The sequence below is a fragment of the Rhinopithecus roxellana genome, chromosome 17, assembly GCF_007565055.1.
Source record: "Rhinopithecus roxellana isolate Shanxi Qingling chromosome 17, ASM756505v1, whole genome shotgun sequence".
NCBI classification, from domain to species: Eukaryota; Metazoa; Chordata; class Mammalia; order Primates; family Cercopithecidae; genus Rhinopithecus; species Rhinopithecus roxellana.
The window spans coordinates 99,406,514-99,433,675 of NC_044565.1; the positions used below are offsets into that span (position 1 = coordinate 99,406,514).

Consider the following 27,162-nt stretch of genomic DNA (forward strand, 5'->3'; position numbering starts at 1 on the left):
TTGATTCCAAGTCTTTGCTATTGTGAATAGTGCCGCAATAAACATACATGTGCATGTGTCTTTATAACAGCATGATTTATAATCCTTTGGGTACATACCCAGTTAATAGGATGGCTGGGTCATATGGTACTTCTAGTTCTAGATCCTTGAGGAATCGCCATACTGTTTTCCATAATGGTTGAACTAGTTTACAATCCCACCAACAGTGTAAAAGTGTTCCTATTTCTCCACATCCTCTCCAACACCTGTTGCTTCCTGATTTTTTAATGATTGCCGTTCTAACTGGTGTGAGATGGTATCTCACTGTGGTTTTGATTTGCATTTCTCTGATGGCCAGTGATGACGAGCATTTTTTCATGTGTCTGTTGGCTGTATGAATGTCTTTTGAGAAATGTCTGTTCATATCCTTTGCCCACTTTTTGATGGGGTTGTTTTTTCCTTGTAAATTTGTTTGAGTTCTTTGTAGGTTCTGGATATTAGCCCTTAGTCAGATGAGTAGATCGCAAAAATTTTCTCCCATTCTGTAGGTTGCCTGTTTACTCTGATGGTAGTTTCTTTTGCTGTGCAGAAGCTCTTTAGTTTAATTAGATCCCATTTGTCAATTTTTGCTTTTGTTGCCGTTGCTTTTGGTGTTTTAGTCATGAAGTCCTTGCCCATGCCTACGTCCTGAATGGTATTACCTAGGTTTTCTTCTAGGGTTTTTATGGCATTAGGTCTAACATTTAAGTCTCTAATCCATCTTGAATTAATCTTCGTATAAGGAGTAAGGAAAGGATCCAGTTTCAGCTTTCTACTTATGGCTAGCCAATTTTCCCAGCACCATTTATTAAATAGGGAATCCTTTCCCCATTTCTTGTTTCTCTCAGGTTTGTCAAAGATCAGATGGCTGTAGATGTGTGGTATTATTTCTGAGGACTCTGTTCTGTTCCATTGGTCTGTATCTCTGTTTTGGTACCAGTACCATGCTATTTTGGTTACTGTAGCCTTGTAGTATAGTTTGAAGTCAGGTAGCGTGATGCGTCCAGCTTTGTTCTTTTGACTTAGGATTGTCTTGGCAATGCGGGCTCTTTTTTGGTTCCATATGAACTTTAAAGCAGTTTTTTCCAATTCTGTGAAGAAACTCATTGGTAGCTTGATGGGGATGGCATTGAATCTATAAATTACCTTGGGCAGTATGGCCATTTTCACAATATTGATTCTTCCTATCCATGAGCATGGTATGTTCTTCTATTTGTTTGTGTCCTCTTTAATTTCACTGAGCAGTGGTTTGTAGTTCTCCTTGAAGAGGTCCTTGACATCCCTTGTAAGTTGGATTCCTAGGTATTTTATTCTCTTTGAAGCAATTGTGAATGGAAGTTCATTCATGATTTGGCTCTCTGTTTGTCTGTTACTGGTGTATAAGAATGTTTGTGATTTTTGCACATTAATTTTGTATCCTGAGACTTTGCTGAAGTTGCTTATCAGCTTAAGGAGATTTTGGGCTGAGACAATGGGGTTTTCTAAATATACAATCATGTCATCTGCAAACAGGGACAATTTGACTTCTTCTTTTCCTAACTGAATACCCTTGATTTCTTTCTCTTGCCTGATTGCCCTAGCCAGAAATTCCAATACTATGTTGAATAGGAGTGGTGAGAGAGGGCATCCCTGTCTTGTGCCAGTTTTCAAAGGGAATTTTTCCAGTTTTTGCCCACTCAGTATGATATTGGCTGTGGGTTTGTCATAAATAGCTCTTATTATTTTGAGATATGTTCCATCAATACTGAATTTATTGAGCGTTTTTAGCATGAAGGGCTGTTGAATTTTGTCAAAGGCCTTTTCTGCATCTATTGAGATAAATCATGTGGTTTTTGTCTTTGGTTCTATTTATATGCTGGACTACGTTTATTGATTTGCATGTATTGAACCAGCCAGGGATGAAGCCCACTTGATCATGGTGGATAAGCTTTTTGATGTGCTGCTGGATTCGGTTTGCCAGTATTTTACTGAGGATTTTTGCATCGATGTTCATCAGGGATATGGTCTAAAATTCTCTTTTTGTGTGTGTGTCTCTACTAGGCTTTGGTATCAGGATGATGTTGGCCTCATAAAATGAGTTAAGGAGGATTCCCTCTTTTTCTATTGATTGGAATAGTTTCAGAAGGAATGGTACCAGCTCCTCCTTGTACCTCTGGTAGAATTCAGCTGTGAATCCATCTGGTCCTGGACTTTTTTTGGTGGGTAGGCTATTAATTGTTGCCTCAATTTCAGAGCCTGCTATTGGTCTATTCAGGCATTCAGCTTCTTCCCGGTTTAGTCGTGGGAGAGTGTAAGGGTCCAGGAAATTATCCATTTCTTCTAGATTTTCTTTTTTTTTTTTGTTTTTTTTGTTTTTTTTTGAGATGGAGTCTCGCTCTGTCACCCAGGCTGGAGTGCAGTGGCCAGATCTCAGCTCACTGCAAGCTCCGCCTCCCGGGTTCACGCCATTCTCCTGCCTCAGCCTCCCAAGTAGCTGGGACTACAGGCGCCGCCACCTCGCCCGGCTAGTTTTTTGTATTTTTAGTAGAGACGGGGTTTCACCGTGTTAGCCAGGATGGTCTTGATCTCCTGACCTCGTGATCCACCCGTCTCGGCCTCCCAAAGTGCTGGGATTACAGGCTTGAGCCACCACGCCCGGCCTCTTCTAGATTTTCTAGTTTATTTGCGTAGAGGTGTTTATAGTATTCTCTGATGGGAGTTTGTATTTCTGTGGGGTCAGTGGTGATATCCCCTTTATCATTTTCTATTGCGTCTATTTGATTCTTCTCTCTTTTCTTCTTTATTAGTCTTGCTAGCGGTCTGTCAATTTTGTTGATCTTTTCAAAAAACCAACTCCTGGATTCATTGATTTTTTGGAGGGTTTTTTGGGTCTCTATCTCCTTCAGTTCTGCTCTGATCTTAGTTATTTCTTGCCTTCTGCTAGCTTTTGAATGTGTTTGCTCTTGCTTTTCTAGTTCTTTTAATTGTGATGTTAGAGTGCCAATTTTAGATCTTTCCAGCTTTCTCTTGTGGGCATTTAGTGCTATAAATTTCCCTCTACACACTGCTTTAAATGTGTCCCCGAGATTCTGGTATGTTGTATCTTTGTTCTCATTCGTTTCAAAGAACATCTTTATTTCTGCCTTCATTTCGTTATGTACCCAGTAGTCATTCAGGAGCAGGTTGTTCAGTTTCCATGTAGTTGAGCGGTTTTGATTGAGTTTCTTAGTCCTGAGTTCTAGTTTGATTGCACTGTGGTCTGAGAAACAGTTTGTTAATAATTTCTGTTCTTCTACATTTGCTGAGGAGTGCTTTACTTCCAATTATGTGGTCAATTTTGGAATAAGTGTGATGTGGTGCTGAGAAGAATGTACATTTTGTTGATTTGGGGTGGAGAGTTCTGTAGATGTCTATTAGGTCTGCTTGCTGCAGAGATGAGTTCAAATCCTGGATATCCTTGTCAACTTTCTGTCTCGTTGATCTGTCTAATGTTGACAGTGGGGTGTTGAAGTCTCCCATTATTATTGTGTGGGAGTCTAAGTCTCTTTGTAAGTCTCTAAGGACTTGCTTTATGAATCTGGGTGCTCCTGTATTGGGTGCATATATATTTAGGACAGTTAGCTCTTCCTGTTGAATTGATCCCTTTACCATTATGTAATGGCCTTCTTTGTCTCTTTTGATCTTTGATGGTTTAAAGTTTGTTTTATCAGAGACTAGGATTGCAACCCCTGCTTTTTTTTGTTCTCCATTTGCTTGGTAGATCTTCCTCCATCCCTTTATTTTGAGCCTATGTATGTCTCTGCCTGTGAGATGGGTCTCCTGAATACAGCAAACTGATGGGTCTTGACTCTTTATCCAGTTTGCCAGTCTGTGTCTTTTAATTGGACCATTTAGTCCATTGACATTTAAGGTTAATAATGTTATTTGTGAACTTGATCCTGCCATTATGATATTAACTGGTTATTTTGCTCGTTAGTTGATGCAGTTTCTTCCTAGCCTCGATGGTCTTTACATTTTGGCATGTTTTTGCAATGGCTGGTACCGGTTGTTCCTTTCCATGTTTAGGGCTTCCTTCAGGGTCTCCTGTAAGGCAGGCCTGGTGGTGACAAAATCTCTAAGCATTTGCTTATCTGTAAAGGATTTTATTTTTCCTTCACTTATGAAACTTAGTTTGGCTGGATATGAAATTCTGGGTTTAAAATTCTTTTCTTTAAGAATGTTGAATATTGGCCCCCACTCTCTTCTGGCTTGTAGAGTTTCTGCCGAGAGATCTGCTGTTAGTCTGATGGGCTTCCCTTTGTGGGTAACCCTACCTTTCTCTCTGGCTGCCCTTAAGATTTTTTCCTTCATTTCAACTTTGGTGAATCTGGCAATTATGTGTCTTGGAGTTGCTCTTCTCAAGGAGTATCTTTGTGGTGTTCTCTGTATTTCCTGAATTTGAATGTTGGCCTGCCCTACTAGGTTGGGGAAGTTCTCCTGGATGATATCCTGAAGAGTGTTTTCCAAGTTGGTTCCGTTTTCCCCCTCACTTTCAGGCACCCCAATCAGACGTAGATTTGGTCTTTTTACATAATCCCATACTTCTTGCAGGCTTTGTTCATTTCTTTTTCTTCTTTTTTCTTTAGATTTCTCTTCTCGCTTCATTTCATTCATTTGATCCTCAATCGCTGATACTTTCTTCCAGTTGATCGAGTCGGTTACTGAAGCTTGTGCATTTGTCACATATTTCTCGTGTCATGGTGTTCATCTCTGTCAGTTCGTTTACGGCCTTCTCTGCATTAATTATTCTAGTTATCAATTCTTCCACTCTTTTTTCAAGATTTTTAGTTTCTTTGTGCTGGGTACATAATTCCGCCTTTAGCTCTGAGAAGTCTGATGGACTGAAGCCTTCTTCTCTCATCTCGTCAAAGTCATTCTCCGTCCAGCTTTGATTCATTGCTGGCGATGAGCTGCGTTCCTTTGGAGGGGGAGATGCACTCTTGTTTTTTGAATTTCCAGCTTTTCTGTCCTGCTTTTTCCCCATCTTTGTCGTTTTATCTGCCTCTCGTCTTTGATGATGGTGATGTACTGATGGGGTTTTGGTGTGGGTGTCCTTCCTGTTAGTTAGTTTTCCTTCTAACAGTCAGGACCCTGAGCTGTAGGTCTGTTGGAGATTGCCTGAGGTTCACTCCAGACCCTGTTTGTCTGGGTATCAGCAGCAGAGGCTGCAGAATATAGAATATTGCTGAACAGTGAGTGTACCTGTCTGATTCTTGCTTTGGAAGCTTCCTCTCAGGGTTGTACTCCACCGTATGAGGTGTGGGGTGTCGGTCTGCCCCTAGTGGGGGATGTCTCCCAGTTAGGCTACTCAGGGGTCAGGGACCCACTTGAGCAGGCAGTCTGTCTGTTCTCAGATCTCAACCTCCGTGTTCGGAGATCCACTGCTCTCTTCAAAGCTATCACAGTCGTTTGCGTCTGCAGAGGTTTCTGCTGCTTTTTTTTTGTTGTTGTTGTTTAGCTGTGCCCTGTCCCCAGAGGTGGAGTCTACAGAGACAGGCAGGCCTCCTTGAGCTGCTGTGAGCTCCACCCAGTTTGAGCTTCCCAGTGGCTTTGTTTACCTACTTAAGCCTCAGCAATGGTGGGCGCCCCTCCCCCAGCCTCACTGCTGCCTTGCCGTTAGATCGCAGACTGCTGTGCTAGCAATGAGGGAGGCTCTGTGGGCATGGGACCCTCCCGGCTAGGTGTGGGATATAATCCCCTGGTGTGCCCGTTTGCTAAGACCCTTGGTAAAGCGCAGTATTGGGGTGGGAGTTACCCGATTTTCCAGGTATTATGTGTCTCAGTTCCCCTGGCTAGGAAAAGGGATTCCCTTCCCCCTTGCGCTTCCCAGGTGAGGCGATGCCTCGCCCTGCTTCAGCTCTGGCTGGTCGGGCTGCAGCAGCTGACCAGCACCGATTGTCCGGCACTCCCTAGTGAGATGAACCCAGTACCTCCGCTGAAAATGCAGACAAACCAAACTATTAACCAAAAAAAAATTTGTTCTGCTATCTCAATATGAGAATCCTGTGTCTCCTGCTATCTATTATACAATGCTGTAACACTGATATTGTCACATAAAATTAGTTATTGGAAGTTGATCAAGAGACAACAAACACACTGCTGCACCTGTTTAGGCTGATAGCAGTTTCTGGAGTTCTAAGCCTGATCTCTCGCCTTAGTCTTATATGTCTAAAGGTAGCTCTAATATAATGACCAGTAAATGATTCTGTGAAGTGTTAGATGAATATATGTTTTAATATTGGAGGCCAACCATAACACCTAAGTGATCTTTATAAAACATAAAACTGACAATGTCACTTCACTATTTAAAGTTCTTCAGCAGGTCTCCCAATGCCACTTATCTAGTAGGAGTCAGGCTTTGAAATTAGAATTATTGAATCTGAATCCTTCTTTGCCACTTACGAGTTGTGTGACCTTGAGAAGTTACTTAATCTCCCTGAAGTTCAGTTTGCTTATTTGTAAAAGAGGGGCAGCAATACCTCAGAAGGTTGTTTTTTTTTTTTTTTTTTTTTTGGAGACAGAGTCTCGCTCTGTCACCCAAGCTGGAGTGCACTGGCCAGATCTCAGCTCACTGCAAGCTCCGCCTCCCGGGTTCATGCCATTCTCCTGCCTCAGCCTCCCGAGTAGCTGGGACTACAGGCGCCCGCCACCTCGCCCGGCTAGATTTTTTTTTTTTTTTTAGTAGAGACGGGGTTTCACCGTGTTAGCCAGGATGGTCTCGATCTCCTGACCTTATGATCCGCCCACCTCGGCCTCTCAAAGTGCTGGGATTACAGGCTTGAGCCACCGCGCCTGGCCGAAGGTTGTTTTAAGGATTAAATTAGATAATAAGGCTTATTAATTGTTTTAGGCAGAGGAGGATGTTCAAAGTCCTTATTATGCTAAATAAGCTCTTAAACTTCTATATTTGCTTTGCCACGCTAATGACCACATCTACCTGGTCTACATCAACATGGGCTAATGACCACATCTACCTGGTCTATATCAACATGCCAGACAGATTCCTAGCAACTGCCAGACAACTTTCTCTATTGTTATGATTCTCTCTGCCAGGGAGAACTTTTGTTCCACAGAGTTTGAGGTTGTATGTTGGACAAATCATTGATAATCAGGTGTTCTCCACCAATTTTTTTTTTTTTTTGAGATGGAGTCTCACTCTGTCGCCTAGGCTGGAGTGCAGTGGCGCAATCTCTGCTCATTGCAATCTCTGCCTCCTGAGTTGAAGTGATTCTCCTGCCTCAGCCTCCCGAGTAGCTGGGATTACATGCATGTGCCACCACATGTAGAGATGGGGAGAGATGGGGTTTCACCATGTTGGCCAGACTGGTTTCGAACTCTTGACCTCATGTGATCCACCTACCTTGGCCTCCCAAAGTACTGGGATTACAGGCATGAGCCACTGTGCCCAGCCAAAGTATACATTTTCTAAGAGCAGACCTCATCTATGCATATCCCAAGGAACCTACAACAGTTTCTGGCACAAGGAGTCTGGCAGGAGGCTCAACAGTATTAGCTGTAATGAATGTCTAATCCACTTGGTGTTTCTTAAACTTCTCTCTAGAAATAATATAAAGAGGCAACAGAAAATTTCCTCAGAAATACACCCCAAAACAACCAAGTTCAAAAATAAAATTTCCTAAATTTTTGTGAGGTTTTGTGTTTTTTTCCCTTAAAATTCATGGAGAATTTTGTATTATATTCCAGGACAGATGTGCATTTCTTTTAACCTAGAATACCAACCACCTCCCTACTAAGTTAATTATTACTGGAGGAACAGGCCTAAGACCCATGCATATAGGGGAGGTAAGGTGCTGGTAGCATTAGAGAGATGATGCATAACATGTATAAGTCATTAGATGAAGAAGAAGTACCTGTGCCCTAATAATGAAAAACATGTAGCTGAAATTAGCAGGAGAAACTCGTGGAAATGTCTGTTCCCCAAAGAAAGAATTTGGATAGAACAGAACAAGAGCAAGAAAAGATTTTAAGTAAACTCCAGAATTCACAAAGAAAATGTTCTCAAAATATGTATATAAACTAAGCTTTAGAGAGTAAGTCTCAGACTTTTTTGAGGCAATACAAAGATAAAGGCGTTTTGGCAATACCTAAATGTAAAGAGAAACTACATTTACTGATGTCGGTAACAGGAACACAGATATTTGTCTTATGTTAAGACAGAACATTATCTGAAACAGATCCCCTACCCATTTAACTTCTTTGCAGGGTTCTCTAGAACTTTTTCATATTCTTTTCCTCCTTTATTTTAAAAGATATCAGCACACTGCTTCTGAGGCTCAGTTTAGTATAGTTCCAAAGAGCCAAAATATTTGATACACAGAAAGGTTTTCACCTGAAATTTTCTATTTTTAAAGGTTATGAAAATGTCTCTAGGCTCCAAAGCAACACTAGAAAAACTGATTTTACTATATTACTAATCTACAAGAAGAAAAAACCCCACTAATTCAGAATTTTGATACATTTTTAAAAAGTCAACTTACTACCTTTTAAAATTAAAGTTCTTCAGATTAAATAACCTATAGGAGAAATATCTTCAAGTATACTCTAATTCAAGGGATGACAAACTTCTTCAGTAAAGGGTCAGAAGGTAAACATTTTAGGCTTTGCATGCTAAGAGGCAAAACCCAGGATATAATATGTAGGTCTCTGTTGCAACTAATTTTCATAGTCTTGAAATGTTACTGTTATTTGATTTTGTTTTCTCCAACCATTTTACAAATGTAAAACAATCCTTAGCTCATGGGACACCCAAAAACAGATGGCAGGCCAGATATGGTCATGGCCATAGTTTGCCAACCCCTATTCTAGTCTAAGATAGACCTGAAAAGGTAATAATTCTACTGATATTACTAAAAAATTGAATCCTATTTTCAATGAAAAATACACATAAAAATAAATGGAAATGGGATACAAAACTATATACACAGTGTGAATCTAGTATTTGGAGAAAAAGTATGTGTGTGTTTATGTATGTGTCCCTGTACATACATGCATGCAAATGTATCTATTCACATATATGGCATCAAAAAAACCCCAAAGGAACTATATCAAAATGTTAACAATAAAATTAGCCAGGTGTGATGGCACCTGTAGTCTTGGCTACTTGGGAGGCTGAGATGGGAGGATGGCTTGAGCCCAGGATTTTGAGGCTGTGGTGAGTCATGGACTGTGCCACTGCCCTCTGGCCTGGGTGACAGAGTGAGAACCTGTCTCAAAATAAATAAATAAATAAATAAATAAATAAATAAATAAATAAATAAAAATAAAACAAAATATTAACAATGGTATAAATGACTTTACTTTCTCTTTTATAAATGTTTTTATTGCCCAAATCTCCTATAACAAATATATAATACTTTTTAAAATAGAAAAATGTTAAATGGCAACAACAAAACACCCCGAATTTTTATCTGAATTTTTTATGATTTAAAATACAGTCATGTGTGCCTGTAGTCCCACCTACTTGGGAGGCTTAGGCAGGAGATCACTTGAGCCCAGGCATTCAAGACCAGTGTGGGCAACACGGCAAGACGCCATCTCTTAAAAAAAAAAAAAAAAATGCAGTCATGCTTTGTTTAATGAAGGGAATATGTTCTGAGAAATGTACTGTTATGTGATTTTGTCACTGTGTGAACATCCTAGAGTGTGCTTAACACAAACCTAAATCGTACAGCCTACTACACACCTAGGATTGCTCCTGAGCTACAAAACTGTACACTATGTTACTGTACTGAATACTATTGGCAATTGTATCACAAATGGTATTTGTGTCTCTAAACATAGAAAAGGTACAGTAAATGCTCTATTAGTTTCTGCCAGGGGGAAAAAAGGGGGGTACAACAAAAACACTACACAAATATTTAAAATGGTATACCTGTATAGGGTACTTACCATGAATGAAGCTTAAAGGACCAGAATTGCTCTGGGTGAGTCAGAGAGTGTGAGTGGTGAGTGAATGTAGAGGCCTAGGACATTACTGTACACTACTGTAGACTTTATAAACACTATACACTTAGGCTGCACTAAATTGATTTTCTTTCTTCAACAATACATTAACCTTAGTTTACTGTAACCTTTTACTTGACTTTTTAATTTTTTAAACTTTACTCTTTTGTAATAACAGCATAAAATACATAATACAGCAGTATAAAAATATTTTACTTATAACCTATAAGCTTTTTTCTATTTTTAAATTAACATTTTTTTAACTTTTTAGTTAAAAACAAAGACACAAATACACACGTTAACCTGAGCATACACAGGGTCAAGATCAATATCACTGTCTTCTGCCTCTACATTTTGTCCCACTGGAAGGTCTTTAGGGACAATAAATACATGGAGCTGTCATCTTCCTATAACAATACCTTCTTCTACAACACCTCCTGAAGGACCTGCGTGAGGCTTTTATAGTTAACTTTTTTTAATTAGTGGAAGGGGTACACTCAAAAATAACAGTAAAAAGTATAGTAAATACACAAACTAGTGACACAGTTGTTTATTACCATTATCAAGTATTAATGTATGTACATAACTACATGCTATACTTTCACATGACTAGCAGTGCAGTGAGTCTGCTTGCACCAGTATCACCACAAACTTCAGTAAATGTGCCACAATGTTACAACAAGCTACCAGGTCACCAGGCAATAGAAATTTTTCAGCTCCATTATAATCTTAGGGGACCACCATCATATGCACAGCCCATTGTTGACCAAAAGATTGTTGTGTGGTGCATGACTGTACTGATATTCACACATACCTCTGAGGGTTCGCATCTGGTTCTGCTTGAGTACAGAGCTTAAATAGTGAGGTGATAAAGAACCACTGAAAAACAAAAAGAAAAGCAAATGTGCTTATAAAAATTTTTACTTCACTTTTTTTCCCCTAATTTTTGACAGGTTCTCTCTCACTCTGTTGCCCAGGCTGGAGTGCAGTGGCGTGATTTTAGCTCACTAAAGCCTTAACTTTCTGGGCTCAAGTGATCCTCCCACCTTAGCTGCCTGAGTAGCTGGGACCACGACCATGCACCACCATGTCTGGCTAATTTTTGTATTTTTTTTGGTAGAGAAAGGGTTTTACCATGTTGTGCAAGCTGTCTCAAACTCCTGGGCTCAAGGAGTCTACCTGCCTTGGCCTCCTAAAGTGCTGGGATTACAGGCGTGAGCCACTCGCACCCAACTATTTCACTTGTTACACAACTTAGTCACAAATACAGCTAATTTGTACCATAAAAAACAAACTATTACCTTGTTTTCTTTGCTAATACTACTCAATTTAGAAAGTCTGCCAAAGCAGAAAGAGCACAGGAGCCAAAATTAAATCACAACTATTTGGATGTTCTTAGGCAAAATAATTAATCTCTCAGTTTTTTCATCTGTAAAACAGGAATAATTAAATCTCCCACACAGGCTGTTGTGATAATTAAATAAGAATAATGCATTTAAAATGCCTGGAACAATAGATAATACATAATAGTTACTGTTTGGTTTTGTATTGGATGCTTAAGTTTGATATAATACTAATACAGGTATTACCACAGAAATAAAAGCATTTACCAAAACACATGGTTAAGGAACACTTGGTACTGACAGCAAACAGGTATGTTCCTGATTTTATTAATAAATATAAAATTAAACTTTCTATATTCATGGGAAGACATCAACAGTTCTTTTTTAAATCCAGGAATGAAAATATTTTTGGGAAAAACTACTTCTCTTCTTTGGAATTTATGATAGTATGACAAAATCTATTTGTTAAAGAACTTAAAAGTTTATTTCCTATTCATAGTTTTACATATACTGTATCTCACTCTTTTCCTCAGACTTACAAGTTCTTATATGCAAGGCTACAAAAAAGCATGTCAGATGGAACTGTTATTTTGCCAAACAACATGAAGGGGAAAATGTTTCATTTTATATTAAGGGTTTAAAGTCAATGGTTATATATAACCCTTATGTTGTAGGTTTTATCTTTTTTTTTTTGAGACAGAGTCTCGTTCTGTTGCCCAGGCTGGAGTGCAGCAGCGCCATCTCGGCTCACTGCAACCTCTGCCTCCTGGGTTCAAGCCAATTCTCCTGCCTCAGCCTCCCGAGTAGCTGGGATTACAGGCACGTGCCACCATATCCAGCTGATTTTTGTATTTTTGGTAGAGACAGGGTTTCACCATGTTGGCCAGGCTGGTCTCAAACTCCCAATCTCAGATGATCCACTGGCCTCGGCCTACCAAAGTGCTGGGATTACAGGCTTGAGCCACCTCGCCCAACCACAGTTTTTATCTTGTTTTAAAGCCACAAGATCACTTTTAACATTTAAACTTATAATTAAGGCTAAAAGATAGAAACATGAGAGTGCAATATATCAAAGACAGCAAAATATATTTGTGATGGTTTAGAAAAAATGGTGCCAATTCTTTCATATAATCTTTTTTTTTTTTTTTTGAGATGGGGTCTCAGTCTGTCACCCAGGCTGCAGTGCAGTGGCACCATCTTGGCTCACTGCAACCTCTGCCTCCCAGGCTTAAACGATCCTCCCACCTCACCCTCCTGAGTAGCTGGGACCACAGGTGTGCACTACCCATGCCCAGCTAATTTTTGTATTTTTGGTAGAGACAGGGTTTCGCCATGTTGCCCAGGCTTAATCTTCAGTTAAAGAAAAAACCAACGCAGCTATGTAAAACACATAGGTGAACATCAATAGAACTTACCATTAGTTTCTAAATTATTATTTAGAATGCCTCATAATAACCAAAATTAATTAATAAAGATATCAATTTCCAAATGAGAATATAAAATCTGGTAACTTCTTTTCTAGGTTTCATTTCATAAAGATAAATCCTCAGTTATTCTTTTGATAATGATCCATCTAATCTACAAATATGGTAAAAAAGCTTAAAATCTCAGTGAGTGAATGTATTACTGATATTTCAGCTTTAGCCTTCCCAGCTATTTACTGTATTTCAGCTACAACCACTCCTCTGCAAGTTATCTAATGATACTTTAATAATTCAAATTAACCACTATATGAAATGTTGATGATTGCTGCAGCTGGGAGTTCATTATAACTTTTTCTCTACTTTTGTGCATATGCTTAAAAATTTCCATTTATCACTTTATTAAAAATCTTTTTAAATTAAAAAAAAAAACAAGTTAGCCATTATAAACTACCCTTGAAGTAATTTAACCAAATCTGGGATTCTCAGTTCAAATGAAGGTAGATAATAAATTGTAGAAGACTCTAAAGTCTGCTTTAGAAAAAGGAAACAAAAATCAGATTTAAGAAGGTCAGGGTATTTTCAGATTTAACTTAAAATGAGGAAGCTAGATGATCAATAGGGGTTACTGGGATTGAAAACAAAGCCAAGGAAAATTATAAGCAAATACAGTACAATTATATTTACCAGAAAAAATAAAAACAAAGTTCAAAGCATTATTTTATTTGCCAAACATTTAAAAATTTTAGACTTGAACATACTTTTCAAATATTTTATAAGTACTATGAAAAAAACCCCTAAAATAGAAAAAGAAACCTACATATGTATATAAAATGTTATGACAAACTTAATCATCTTATTAAAAAATTTTAAATATATTTTTAATTTCCTTCATTTTTAGGTTAGCATTCGTATTGCAGACAATTAAAATGATCTGATCTGTTTGTAGCTGAAATTATATTACAACTTTCTTTAGGGTTTATTTATAACATATTCAGTACTGACTATATTTCCCAGAGTGTATGTTCTCAACTAACCAATTTCCTGTTTTCTAGAAACACAAATTAGACCATAAGGAAAACTAACTTAGGCTAATGTCTTATCCATAAAGACTTGTTAAAAAAAAAAAAAAAGAAAAGAAAAGAAACAACGGGTCAAGGATGGTGGCTCATGCCTGTAATCCCAGCACTTTGGGAGGCAGAGATGGGAGATCACTTGAGGTCAGGAGTTGGAGACCAGCCAGGTCAACATGGTGAAACCCCGTCTCTACTACAAAGACAAAGATTAGCTGGGAGTGGTGGTGCGTGCCTTTAGTCCCAGCTAATAGGGAGGCCAAGGCGGGAGGATCACCTGAACCTGGGAGACAGAGGTTGCAGTGAGCCGAGATCTCGCTACTGCACTCTAGCCTAGGTGACAGAGTAAGACTTGGTCTCACAAAACAACAAAAACAGAAACAAAAACCAAAAACTAAATAAAACATAAATACTTCTTTATACAATAAAAAAACAGAAACAAAATACCCTAGACCTTTAAGTTTCTCCGTCTCACACAATGAAATCCTATAAATCACCACTGACAGTTATATGGAAGATCCTTACTTTTGCGAAGATGCTGAAGAAAAAGGTTGCTTCTTCAGTGCCTGGATAAGATTGGGTTTATATTCCGGATCAACACACCATAAGGAACCTTTTCCATTAACCTAGAATAAAATGCACAAGAATAACTAGGAACTTTTATACATAAACAGTCAGTGTCTAAATGTTTTAAATAAACGTGCAGGGGGAATAATCTCTAGTACCTTTTGAGTATGAAACTAAGGTTGAAGTGAGCTTGCTATGTGTGCACTGTAGCGACTAAAAGTCACCTTCCTCTGACTCACAAGATTAGTGAGGTTCAAATGTTATTAGTTTCTGGTTTTATATTATGCCTTTTCTACTTCAAAAACTCTTTCTTAAAATTTAAATTACCTTTACGACTACATTAACAATGATTTAGATAACAAAATTTACTTGTTTCCCATTCTCACACTCCTTTTTGCATGTATGAAATCTCCTATGATATAAGCTATTATGATTGCTATTAAGATTTAATGTGATGATCTCCAGAGTCCTTCCATTTCCCACAGTCTTTTTCAAGGTAATATTAGTCTATTACTGAGGCTCTTTTATCTCTGAATATTTTGTCATAATTTTTATAGCTGAATGGCAAAATGAAAGAACACTGTTACATAGGTTCAAAAACCGAGGTCCCTATCACTACTTATTGACTGGCTATGTGATATTGGGCAAATCATTTAATTTTTGAGACTCAGACTTCTCATTTACATTTTATCTGTAAAGTAAAACAACAATGCAGTCCACTTCACTGAATTGTAATGAGATTCAAATAAGAGGATTTATCCGCAAGAGACAGAGCTGCAAAATAGGTGAATATTAAGGGGCCATTCTGAAAGTGACATACGTAAGGGTTTGCAGCATGTTGGTTGAATAATGGTATATTCCTACTCCTTTACTTTCCACAGAGGAGGGAATTTTGGAAAAAAACCAACAATAAGAAAAAACCAATTAGTTTTGAAAAAAAGGCAAAAGTTAGATGGTAAAAAAACAAGGGATAAAATAAATTTAGGAGAGAATAAAACATTTTGCCTGTGGAAAGGTGTAGCAATTGAGTGTAAGGCAGTTTTTTACCATGCTGGCAATGTCTATAAACAGAAAAACCATGGCTGTCATACCACACTGTCATGAAGGAAGAGAAAAACCATGGCTGTCATACCACACTGTCATAAGGAAAGAAACACATCGGATTACCAGCAGAAACTTTTCTCTGGTGTTTAGCAGCAAGATATCACATTAACTATACTGAACAAGTATTTGATATTTTCTTTTTTTTCTTTTTCAAGAAAAGACAAGTTTTACAAATGTATTTTTGGATTAAATGAAACTTAACTTAGCTATATGTTCAGTTACCTGGACCAAATGATAAATGTGTTTTGATGACAGGGAAAATGTTAGCACCAGGCCAGGTGTGGCTCACGTCTTTAATCCTAGCACTTTGGGAGGCCGGTGCAGATGATTGCTTGTGCTCAGGAGTTCAAGATCAGCATAAGCAACATAGCAAAACTCTGTCTCTACAAAAATAGAAAAATTTGCCTGGTGTGGTGGTGTGCGCCTACAGTCTCAGCTATTCAGGAGGCTGAGGCCAGCCTGGGTGACAGAGGGAAACAGTGTCTTAAAAAAAAAAAAAAGAATTAAAAAGTTAGCACCTATAACACCTTTTGTTAGCACCTATAACACCTTTTGCCCCAAAGCCAATTCAGTTTCATATAGAAAAGATACGCATGCGTTACTTTTCATACAAGACCAAGACAATTATTTTAATAATGCTAGCCACGCTCTACCTTGGAATTCCTGAGATTACACTCCTAGAAATTGTTTAGTTCAAGTCCACTTTTCAAATTCTATTGCGAGGGGACTGCAAATTGTTTTGATCACAGTAGAGTTGCTATTTCCTTGAAACAGCAAATTGGAAAAACTGGTATCGAAAACGTGCAGTTTCAGGGCAGTTAAGTATCTTGAGTATGGTCTCAAGTAACAGTCTGGTTTATGTTACCATGGCAGCACTTCCTTTCACTGGGTCTGTTCATGAACTATCATGAACAAGAGATAAAACTCTGTATTTGCTAATCTACATTTTAGAGTCCACAGCAAAAAGAAACTTATTTTTAACTAATTTTCCACTTAAAACCTTTGCTCCTATATTACTGAGCTTAGATGAGAGAATACAAATAATGAAAGTTTTAGAAGTACTGTTTAAAACTAAATTTGCCTTTAACAAAATGGTCTTCTGTGCAACGGAAACAGGAAATGAGCATTCTCTCATTTTATTATTTCGCATTTTAGAACTCTAAGACTTCTGAACTTAGTAGAGAACTGCTAAAGGTTTTGAAGAAATTTTGAATATACTAAAAGGTGAACTTTGAAAAGACTTAACAGAAGTTGTAAAGACTAGATTGGGAGAAGAGGCAACGTTCATTATATCTGTGTATTTTAATAGAGTTGCTCACCTTGTCTAATACCAAAAAGAAGGCAAAATGGCAAGGCCTAGACAAAATTATAAAGTGGTAATGATTTTCAGTGGCTTTTAGAACCTCTGAGTTAAAAATAATTAACTGATTAAAATTTTACCACACTAGGAAAAATTTTAATTCCATGTTTCCCAGCTAAAATCTCACAGTAATAATGTTTAAGTTGGGCTTTATAAAAATTTAGAAGAATACATACAAGACTTGGACGTTAACCTTTTTTTTTTTTTTTTTTGAGACAGAGTCTTGCTCTGTCACTCAGGCTGGGGTGCAGTGGCGCGATCTCAGCTCACTGCAACCTCCGCCTCCCAGGTTCAGGCAATTCTCTTGCCTCAGCCTCCCATGTAGCTGGGATTACAGGTGTGCACCACCATGCCTGGCTAATTTTTGTATTTTTAGTACAGATGGGGTTTCACCATGTTGGCCAGGCTGATCTCGAACTCCTGACCTCAAGTGATCCACCTACCTCAGCCTCCCAAAGTGTTGGGATTACAGGTGTGAGCCACCACGACTGGCCAATTTTTATTTATTTTTTAAATTTGAGACAGAGTCTTGCTCTGTCATCCAGGCTGGATGCAGTGGCACGATCTTGGTTCACTGCAACCTCTGCCTTCAGGTTCAAGTGATTCTCGTGTCTCAGCCTCTCAGAGTGCTGGAATTACAGGTGTACGCGCCACTGTGCCCAGCCAGATGTTAACATTTAAAACATAAAGCCCCAACCAAAGCAAGCTGAACCAAAACAAAAGACAACCATATTTAACTTTAACAAATTTAAAATCCAGAGACCAATAAATACCAAACCAGGATTATTAGACTGTCTTTTCAGAAGGGTAAAAATGGTACTGATGATAGGGAGAAAAAAATCTAATCAGCAGCTGTATCAGCTGGCTGAGTATCATTACCACTTCATAGTTTGATCTAGACCTTGCCACTCTACCTTCGATTGGGATTATCATCTCTAGATAACAGCCATCCATCAGAAAAGTGTTGTCAAGCTTGCCAAATCCAATTCCAACATTTAATGCAACTAAGTATAATTTATTTGACTTCCACAGATTGGAAGAAAAATACTGTCATTCTGTCACTGACCCAAGAAACGTTTCACCAAAAAAAAAAAAAAAAAAAAAAAAATCCACATGTATTCCCAAATCTACTTGAATGTATCTCTTTCTGTCTAAAACTCAGACATTTAGGCAAAATAGTTAACTGATTTTTTTGAAGACGATTTACAAGTTCCTTCCCCCCAACCCTGACTTGTGGTGACAGCTTGCTAATTTTTATGCCAATATATTACCATTTCTATATTTATCCCTTTTTTAAAATTGTAAGATGATTTCTCTCCTTTTCTTTATCAAATTCTACCTATACTCTGGACTACATCCTTTCCCATTCTCTAGCTCTTACTTTCTTAATTTCTTCCTTTCTCTGAAAATTCAAAACACTCAGGTTAATTACATTAAAAATGTATACATTTAAAAATTATGGAAGCGACCAATTCCCTTTTGAGTACTAACACAAATCATACCAGTGGACATATGGTTTCGTAAATTTTACTAAAAATAATACCACTGTGAATATTTTCACACACATCTTCTTGTGTACAAGTATGAATGCTACTCTAGGGGAGAAATCAGAATATGATCTGCTAGATCAAAGGAGAGCCCATTTCTAATTCTAGTAACTACTGCCAGGGTGCCCTCAAGAATGGCCATATTAACATACTCCTATCAATGGTGTGAAAGTATCAATATTTACTCATGTCCCCATCTGATTTGATATTATCAAATATTTAAAATTTTTGAATTCTGATAAAAAAGCATTTTTTGTTCTTTTAATTTGTATGTCCCTTACACATATTACCAGTAAGATAAACATCTTTATGTTTATTGCCTATTTGTTTCCTCCCCTGTGAACTGCCTATTCATATACTTGCCCATTTTTCTATTAGATTTTCATTTTCTTATTGAATTATGAGTTTCTTCTATGTAATGGTATACTGTTGACAGTAAACATCGCTTCTCAACTCCACATTTAATGACATGATGTTGGTAGTTTGAAATTGGCCATGATGGAAATATTACACTATGGAAATCTACAAAAGCTAAACAGCCCATCCCTAGACAGTTGTTAAAACATTTATCAGCACAGCACTTTTTTTTTTTTTGAGATGGAGTCTCACTCTATTGCCAGGCTGGAGTGCAGTGGCGTGGTCTCGGCTCACTGCAACCTCCGCCTCCTGGGTTCAAGCGATTCTCCTGCCTCAGTCTCCCAAGTAGCTGGGATTACAAGGCACGTAGCACCACGCCCGGCTAATTTTTGTATTTTTAATACAGATGGGATTTCACCACGTTGGCCAGGCTGGACTTGACCTCCTGACCTTGTGATCCACCCGCCTCGGCCTCCAAAAGTGCTGGGATTACAGGCGTGAGCCACTGCGCCCAACCAGCGAGCACTTATTATGTATTTTGAATCCTAATCCTTTGGCTGCTACTTTTTCAACAACTTAGCCAATCATTTTCAAGTGTTCTGCAATATTTGACACTCTTGGCTATTCACACTTAAGCTTAGCTTCCTTGGCTTCATTACACCATATTTTTCCTAGATTCTTCCACTCAGAAGCAATGCTGATAAATTCCAAACTTAGAGCTGTAATCTCGCCACATCACCTCTATCCCTGCCTATATTTCTAAGTACCTAGTAGATGGTTACCTTTTATGTACCATCATAAGTATAAACACAATAGTTCTAAAAGTATAAAAGAATTAAGTGACACAATTCAAGAACAAAATCACTAAGGAAATTCTAAATGCATAAACAATAGCAAACAATGACACTGGTAACTATAAGGGTAAATTTAAACAGAGACTATACAAAATAATTATGAAATACGTATAGTGTTTAAAAAAAAGGATAACAATACCAAAGCAATAGACGAAAACGAATAAAGGGGGGATCAATTTCAAAGAAGGCAAAGAGAATGAAGGATAGGGAGATGATTTTCACTGTAGCAGTGTTTATAACAAAAAATTAGAAACCAGCCAAGTGTGGTGGCTCATGCCTGTAATCCCAGCACTTTGGGAGGCTGAGGTGGGCGGATCACAAGGTCAGGAGATCGAGACCATCCTGGCTAACACAGTGAAACCCTGTCTCTACTAAAAAAATACAAAAAATTAGCCGGGTGTGGTGGCGGGCACCTGTGGTCCCAGCTACTCGGGAGGCTGAGGCAGGAGAATGGCATGAACCTGGGAGGCAGAGCTGGCAGTGAGCCGAGAGTGCGCCACTGCACTCTAGCCTGGGCGACAGAGCGAGACTCTGTCTCAAAAAAAAAAAAAAATTAGAATCCTAAATGTTCATCCACATCACAATTAAAGAGAATTATGCATTAAGATGAAAAAAAAAGACGCTGAGCTTTTAAAAGGTTATTAAATAATATCACTCTCCCCTTTCTCTCTTTCTCTCTCTCTCACACACACACACACGTGACTATTCTACTAAGGTCTTGACCTCAGAGAGCTCTCATATCCTCCCTAGCAGGAGAAGCAAATCTATACATAACTGGGATATGTATATTATAAAGGTAACGAACAGAATGCTATAAAAACACAAAATGAGTACACAAAAGCAGGAAATGCTTGAGAGGTGACTTCTGAGCTGGGCTTTGAGGAAGTGTTATCTCCACTGACAGTGAATTACGAAAATGCAGTGTAGATAGAGGAACAAAATAAACAAGGACTATTTATAGTATACTGCAATAGCAAGTAGTCTTGTGGGGGCAGATCATGGAGTAGTGAAGAAAAAAAGCTGCAAAGACAGGCAGAGGCCAAACTGGGGAGGGTCTTGAAAACCATATTAACAAGTCTGGCTTTTATTTAGTATGTCATATTTACTAAAGTTTACTAGTTACAAAAACTGAAGTAAAAATGAGGCTCAGAGAGTCTATCTTTACCAAGTCACACATCTATCTGGATCTAGGAACATAACCGAACCCAATCCTTCATGCCGACTCCTCAACTTATATAATAGTTCAATTCGATGAGAAATGAGGGGAAGACCTGAACTAAGGCCAATGTTATGGTAGAAACTAAAAAAAATGGCCAGAATCAGAAAGCAACTTGCAGGTATTTATAGGTGCTACTAGACACTGTTTTTTCTAGAGTCTAACCCCTGGCTTTGACATGCTTTGTAGACCAGGATCAATTAATACCACTTATCTCACTTTTTTGTTATAAAATAAGGAAGTTCATCAGGATAATACCTACAATTCTTTCAAATTTGACATTCAAATAACTTAGGCATTGCAAAGAACAGGCACCCAAGATGAGTCAGATTTCTAGCAGAGACCCAGATAGATCCTAGGAGAAGAGAGAGGAATAAAGTCCAATTTTGGACACACTGAATTTGAGATACCTCCAGATCTAATAATTAGTTGCAAATTCAGGTCTGGGCTTCAGGAGAAAGATCTAGAAGTCATTAGATTACAGATGACACATTAAGCCATGGGAATTAATGAGATTATTTAAGAAAACACTAAATCAACAAAAAAGACAAAATAGTGAACACTAAAGTTTAAATGGCAAGTGGTAGAAGAAAAAGATGGAGAGTCAGGCAAGTAAACAAAGAATTAAGCACAGTGTTACACAAATCAAAGAAAAGATGAATTCCCAGAGCTAATCATATCACATAACGCAGTTTTAGGTTAAATAAGAACAGAAAAGACGTCAGTGGATTTAGACATAAGGAGGGCAGTGATTATAAAGTGTTCAAATCCCACATCTTCACTGAAACTATCTCCGTTGCATGGTACCAGTAACTGTGATATTCCTTTGATAAATGAATTCAGATATTGTTTAAGATAATATATTGCTCTATCATTCACACTGTCACAAGTCAAATACAGGGAAACTCTATCATGCTCCTGGCTTGAAAACTCTCACTGGTTTGCTCTCAAAACTGGAGTCCAAACAATTTAGCATGATATTCACCACACTTCTATTCTGGATCACTCTGCTTTTCCACCCTGCTTTCATATATTCCTCACCTACAGAGAATATGCCTACTGCCCCAAACTCCCAGCAGAATATACCATTGCCCTTTGGCATATGTTACCCTTCTAAAACCTGTTCTTTTTTTCACAAAGCACGCTTCAAAGGCAAACTTTTCCATAAAAATTTCCCAAATCTTTTAGGTTAGGGGTCCCCGACCCCCCCAGGCTGCAGACTGGTACAGGTCTCTGGCGTCTTAGGAAACAGGTCGCAGGGCAGGAGGAGAGTGGAAGTTGAGAAGCATTACCACCTGAGCTCTGCCTCCTGTCAGATTCCGTGCATTAGATTCTCACAGGAGCTGGAACCCTATTGTGAACTGCACATGTGAGGGGATCTAGGTTGTGCGCTCCTTATGAGAATCTAATGCCTGATGATCTGAGGTGGAACAGTTTCATCCCAAAACCGTATCCTATGCCCCCACCTCAGGCTGCAGAAAAACTGTCTTCCACAAAACCAGTCCATACTGCCAAAAAGTTTGGGGACCACTGTACTAGGTAATAATTAATCAACTCCTCTCTGACTTTGTTCATGTTACTATTATATTTCTTTCTATTTTGTATTATGATTAACTGTTTGCCTCCTTACTTTTTAAAACTGAAACTCCATGCCAGGAACCATCTCACCACTGCACTTCAGCCTGGGCAATAGAAGGTGACTCTGTCTTACAAAACAAAACAAAAAACACTGGATTCAACTTTGGCCGAGTACAGTGGCTCACACCTGTAATCCCAGCACTCTGGGAGGCTGAGACAGGGAATCACTTGAGCCCAGGAGTTCGAGACCAGCCTGGGCAACATGGCAAAACCCTGTCTTTACTAAAATTAGAAAAAATTACTTGGGCGTGGTGGTACACGCCTGTAGTCCCAGCTACTCAGGAAATGGAGGTAAGAGGATTGCTTGAATCCCCAGAGGTTGCAGTGGGCCAAGACTGTGCCACTGCACTCCAGCCTTGATGACAAAGTGAGACTCTGTCTCAAAATAAAAAAATAAAATAAATTGTGACAGGGTCCATCCTGTGAGGTGAGATGTAACATATGAACGCTTACCTTTGGCAGAGTACAGAAATAGCAGTAGTAAAAAAATGTAAGAAAAAAAAAACCATGCAAATTTTAATTCAAATTATTTAAGACCAAATGTGAGCTAGCATGACAGCTGAGAATCCCTGACATTCCAAGAAGGGTCTGCCTCCACTAGGCAAGGTCTTTTTCCACTGAACTCCATCTGGTGCTCCAGAGGAAGACTGCAGGCAGGCCAGGAAGCCTAAGAGAGAAACCCTTATGGATGAAGACAGATGTACAGAATCTGCCAAAGTTTAGGCAAAGATCATCCATGTTCTAGACCTTGAACAAGCACAAGGTGAAGATTAGGTGGTGTTGTAGGATAGACACAAATCTGCCTATATCCCAGATTCCTCTCTAATACAAAGCAAAAGCTGTCTGCCACTGAGGAAGAGGCAAAATCCTTCGCCCATTTTAGTCCCAGGCAAAGGATGGCTGTTGCTAAAAGAAAAATATAAAACCTAGCTATCCCCATATTTAATAAGGCAATGTGCCATGTGCCACTAGAAGAAAGGCAGAAAATCTGCTCATGCTCAAATCTGCTGATGATACAGAGAACTGCTGCCATTGGGAAAGGGAATGGTCACTCACTTTTGCCCAAGACCTCCCACTAATAATAGGCTGAGTTTCTCTACCATAATGGGAATGAGCAGGAAACTGGCTTGAACTCTAAAACAGCACTGTCTAAAAGGACCTGTTTATGATGACAGAAATATCCTATAGCTGTTCAATATGCCAACCACTAGCCACATGTGAATAAATGGCTACTGAAGAATGCAACTCTAGACTTTATCTTTGCCTAAACCTTGGCAGTTTCTGTACATCTGTCTTCATCCATAAGGGTTTCTCTCTTACACCTCTGGGCCTGCCTGCAGTCCTCTGGAGCACTAGATGGAGGCCACTGGAAAAAGACCTAGCTAGTGGATGCAGACTCTTCTTCTGGGAATGTCAGGGATTCTAAGCTGTCATGATGGCTCACATTTGGTCTTTAATAATTTGATTTAAAATTTGGGTGTTTTTTTTTATTACATTCTTTTACGACTGCCATTTCTGTGCTCTGCCAAAGGTAAGAGTTCATATATTACATCTCACCTCACAGGATGTAGCCTGTCACATTTTATTATTTTTATTTTTAATTATTTATTTTTTTGAGACAGAGTTTCACTCTTGTTGCCCAGGCTGGAGTGCAATGACACGATCTAGGTTCACCACAACCTCCGCCTCCCAGGTTCAAGCGATTCTCCTGCCTCAGCCTCCCCAGTAGGTGGGATTACAGGCATGCGCCACCACGCCTGGCTAATGTTTTGTATTTTTAGTAGAGATGGGGTTTCTCCACGTTGGGTCAGGCTGGTCTTGAATTCTCAGCCTCAGGTGATCCGCCCGTCTCAGCCTCCCAAAGTGCTGGGATTACAGGTGCGAGCCACCATGCCCAGATTATTTTTTTATTTTGAGACAGAGTATCACTTTGTCATCAAGGCTGCAGTGCAGTGGCACAATCTCGGCCCACTGCAATCTCCAGGGGTTCCAGCAATCCTCCTACCTCCATTTCCTGAGTAGCTGGGACTACAGGTGTGTACCACCACGCCCAGGTAATTTTTCTAATTTTAGTAGAGACAGGGTTTTGCCATGTTGCCCAGGCTGGTCTCGAACTCCTGGGCTCAAGTGATCCACCTGTCGCAGCCTCCCAAAGTGCTGGGATTACAGGTGTGAGCCACTGCACTTGGCCAAAGTTGAATCCAGTGTTTTTTGTTTTGTCTTGTGAGACAGAGTCTCCCTTTAATGCCCAGGCTGAAGTGCAGTGGTGAGATGGTCCTGGCATGAAACAGTTTACGTTTTGCTACTGAAGAATGCAGCTCTAGACTCCATACTGAGTAGATGGAGAGACTATCTGCTCCTCGGGGAGGCAGAGAAAGACTCACACCTGAAGCACAGGCATCCTGAGCCTGTTTAAGACTAATGCTGGAGAAGAACCAAGGATCCCACTCTGCCCCCTCCAAAAGCCTTGCTCCAAGTAACAAGCAATAGCAATCTAGTGCTGTAGGAAGGGCAACAGGGAGAACTATCTTACCTCTCTCCCACCCTCAAATGTGGCACAAGCTGGAAGATGAAGTTGTAGCAGTAATGCCGAGACAAAAAAATCATCTATTACTCCAGACCTCGCTTTTAAACACAAAGTATTGGCAGTCCATCTCTGTAAGAGTCTGAAGATTGTGGTGTACTGACGGTAATTACTGCAACCACAAACACTCAAAACTCTTCTCAATTACTAACTAGACTGACCAATACCTGTTCACACTAACAGCCTGACAGAAGTAGAGGCATGCCTATTTCTGGGTAGAAATATTATGTACTTCCATCCCTACCATTCTTTTACAATGTCTGATATTCAATCCAAAATTATAAAACACATACAAAAACAAGAGATTAAAACAGTCAACAAAACCAGACCCAGAGACAGACCAGATATTGAAACTGACAGACATTATATAATAACTATAATTAATATGTTTATGGATCTAGTGGGGAATTTTATCAGAAACTTTTTTAAAAGGAAAATGAAAACATTAGAAATTAAAAATGTGAAGAAGTCCTTCACTGGGGCTTATCAACAGAATGAACACAATGAACAAAAAGGGTGGACCTACAGAAAAATCGATAAAAACTATCCAAACTAAGAGAGAAAGAGTTGGGGAAGGGCAAAGCAATCAAGAGGTAAGACAACTAGCAAATGGTCTAATATATTTTTACTTGGTAGTCCTTAAAGTAAGAGTGAGGCAAAAGAAATATTTGAAGAGATAATGAGCAAAAATTTCCTAAATTTAATGAAAGGCAATAAACCATATATTTAAGAACCACTGAGAAACCAAAGCGAGATAAAAATAAAGAACACCACAACTAGGCCCGTTATAATCAAACTGCTGAAAAGCAGTGATAAAGAGATAAAGAAAAAATATTGAAGACAGCAATTAAAAAAAGAAACATTACTTCATATGGAACCAAAAAAGGGCCCGCATTGCCAAGACAATCCTAAGTCAAAAGGACAAAGCTGGAGGCGTCACGCTACCTGACTTCAAACTATACTACAAGGCTACAGTCACCAAAACAGCATGGTACTGGTACCAAAACAGAGATATAGATCAATGGAACAGAACAGAGTCCTCAGAAATAATACCACACATCTACAGCCATCTGATCTTTGACAAACCTGAGAGAAACAAGAAATGGGGAAAGGATTCCCTATTTAATAAATGGTGCTGGGAAAATTGGCTAGCCATAAGTAGAAAGCTGAAACTGGATCCTTTCCTTACCCCTTATACGAAGATTAATTCAAGATGGATTAGAGACTTAAATGTTAGACCTAATACCATAAAAACCCTAGAAGAAAATCTAGGTAGTACCATTCAGGACATAGGCATGGGCAAGGACTTCATGTCTAAAACACCAAAAGCAACGGCAGCAAAAGCAAACATTGACAAATGGGATCTCATTAAACTAAAGAGCTTTTGCACAGCAAAAGAAACTACCATCAGAGTGAACAGGCAACCTACAGAATGGGAGAAAATTTTTGCAACCTACTCATCTGACAAAGGGCTAATATCCAGAATCTACAAAGAACTCAAACAAATATACGAGAAAAAAACAAACAACCCCATCAAAAAGTGGGGAAAGGATATGAACAGACATTTCTCAAAAGAAGATATTCATACAGCCAACAGACACATGAAAAAATGCTCATCATCACTCGCCATCAGAGAAATGCAAATCAAAACCACAATGAGATACCATCTCACACCAGTTAGAATGGCAATCATTAAGAAGTCAGGAAACAACAGGTGTTGGAGAGGATGTGGAGAAATAGGAACACTTTTACACTGTTGGTGGGATTGTAAACTAGTTCAACCATTATGGAAAACAGTATGGCAATTCCTCAAGGATCTAGAACTAGATGTACCTTATGACCCAGCCATCCCACTACTGGGTATATACCCAAAGGATTATAAATTATTCTACTACAAAGACACATGTACACGTATGTTTATTGCGGCACTATTCACAATAGCAAAGACTTGGAATCAACCCAAATGTCCATCTGTGACAGACTGGATTAAGAAAATGTGGCACATATACACCATGGAATACTATGCAGCCATAAAAAAGGATGAGTTTGCGTCCTTTGTAGGGACATGGATGCAGCTGGAAACCATCATTCTTAGCAAA

The 27,162-nt window shown here is 39.0% G+C and overlaps 1 protein-coding gene across 6 annotated transcripts in view; it reads right to left on the reverse strand.

Moving 5' to 3' along the window:
* The window catches only part of FOXN2 (forkhead box N2), a 72,886-nt gene that overhangs the window by 12,043 nt on the left and 33,681 nt on the right, over positions 1 to 27,162 (reverse strand). For all 6 annotated transcript variants that reach the window (XM_030921624.1, XM_030921625.1, XM_030921627.1 and 3 more), the window contains 2 exons: positions 14,362 to 14,462; positions 10,814 to 10,878 (listed from right to left, as the gene is read on the reverse strand). In XM_030921624.1, coding sequence (XP_030777484.1) covers positions 10,814 to 10,878; positions 14,362 to 14,462 — 166 coding nt within the window. The remainder of the gene's footprint in view (positions 1 to 10,813; positions 10,879 to 14,361; positions 14,463 to 27,162) is intronic.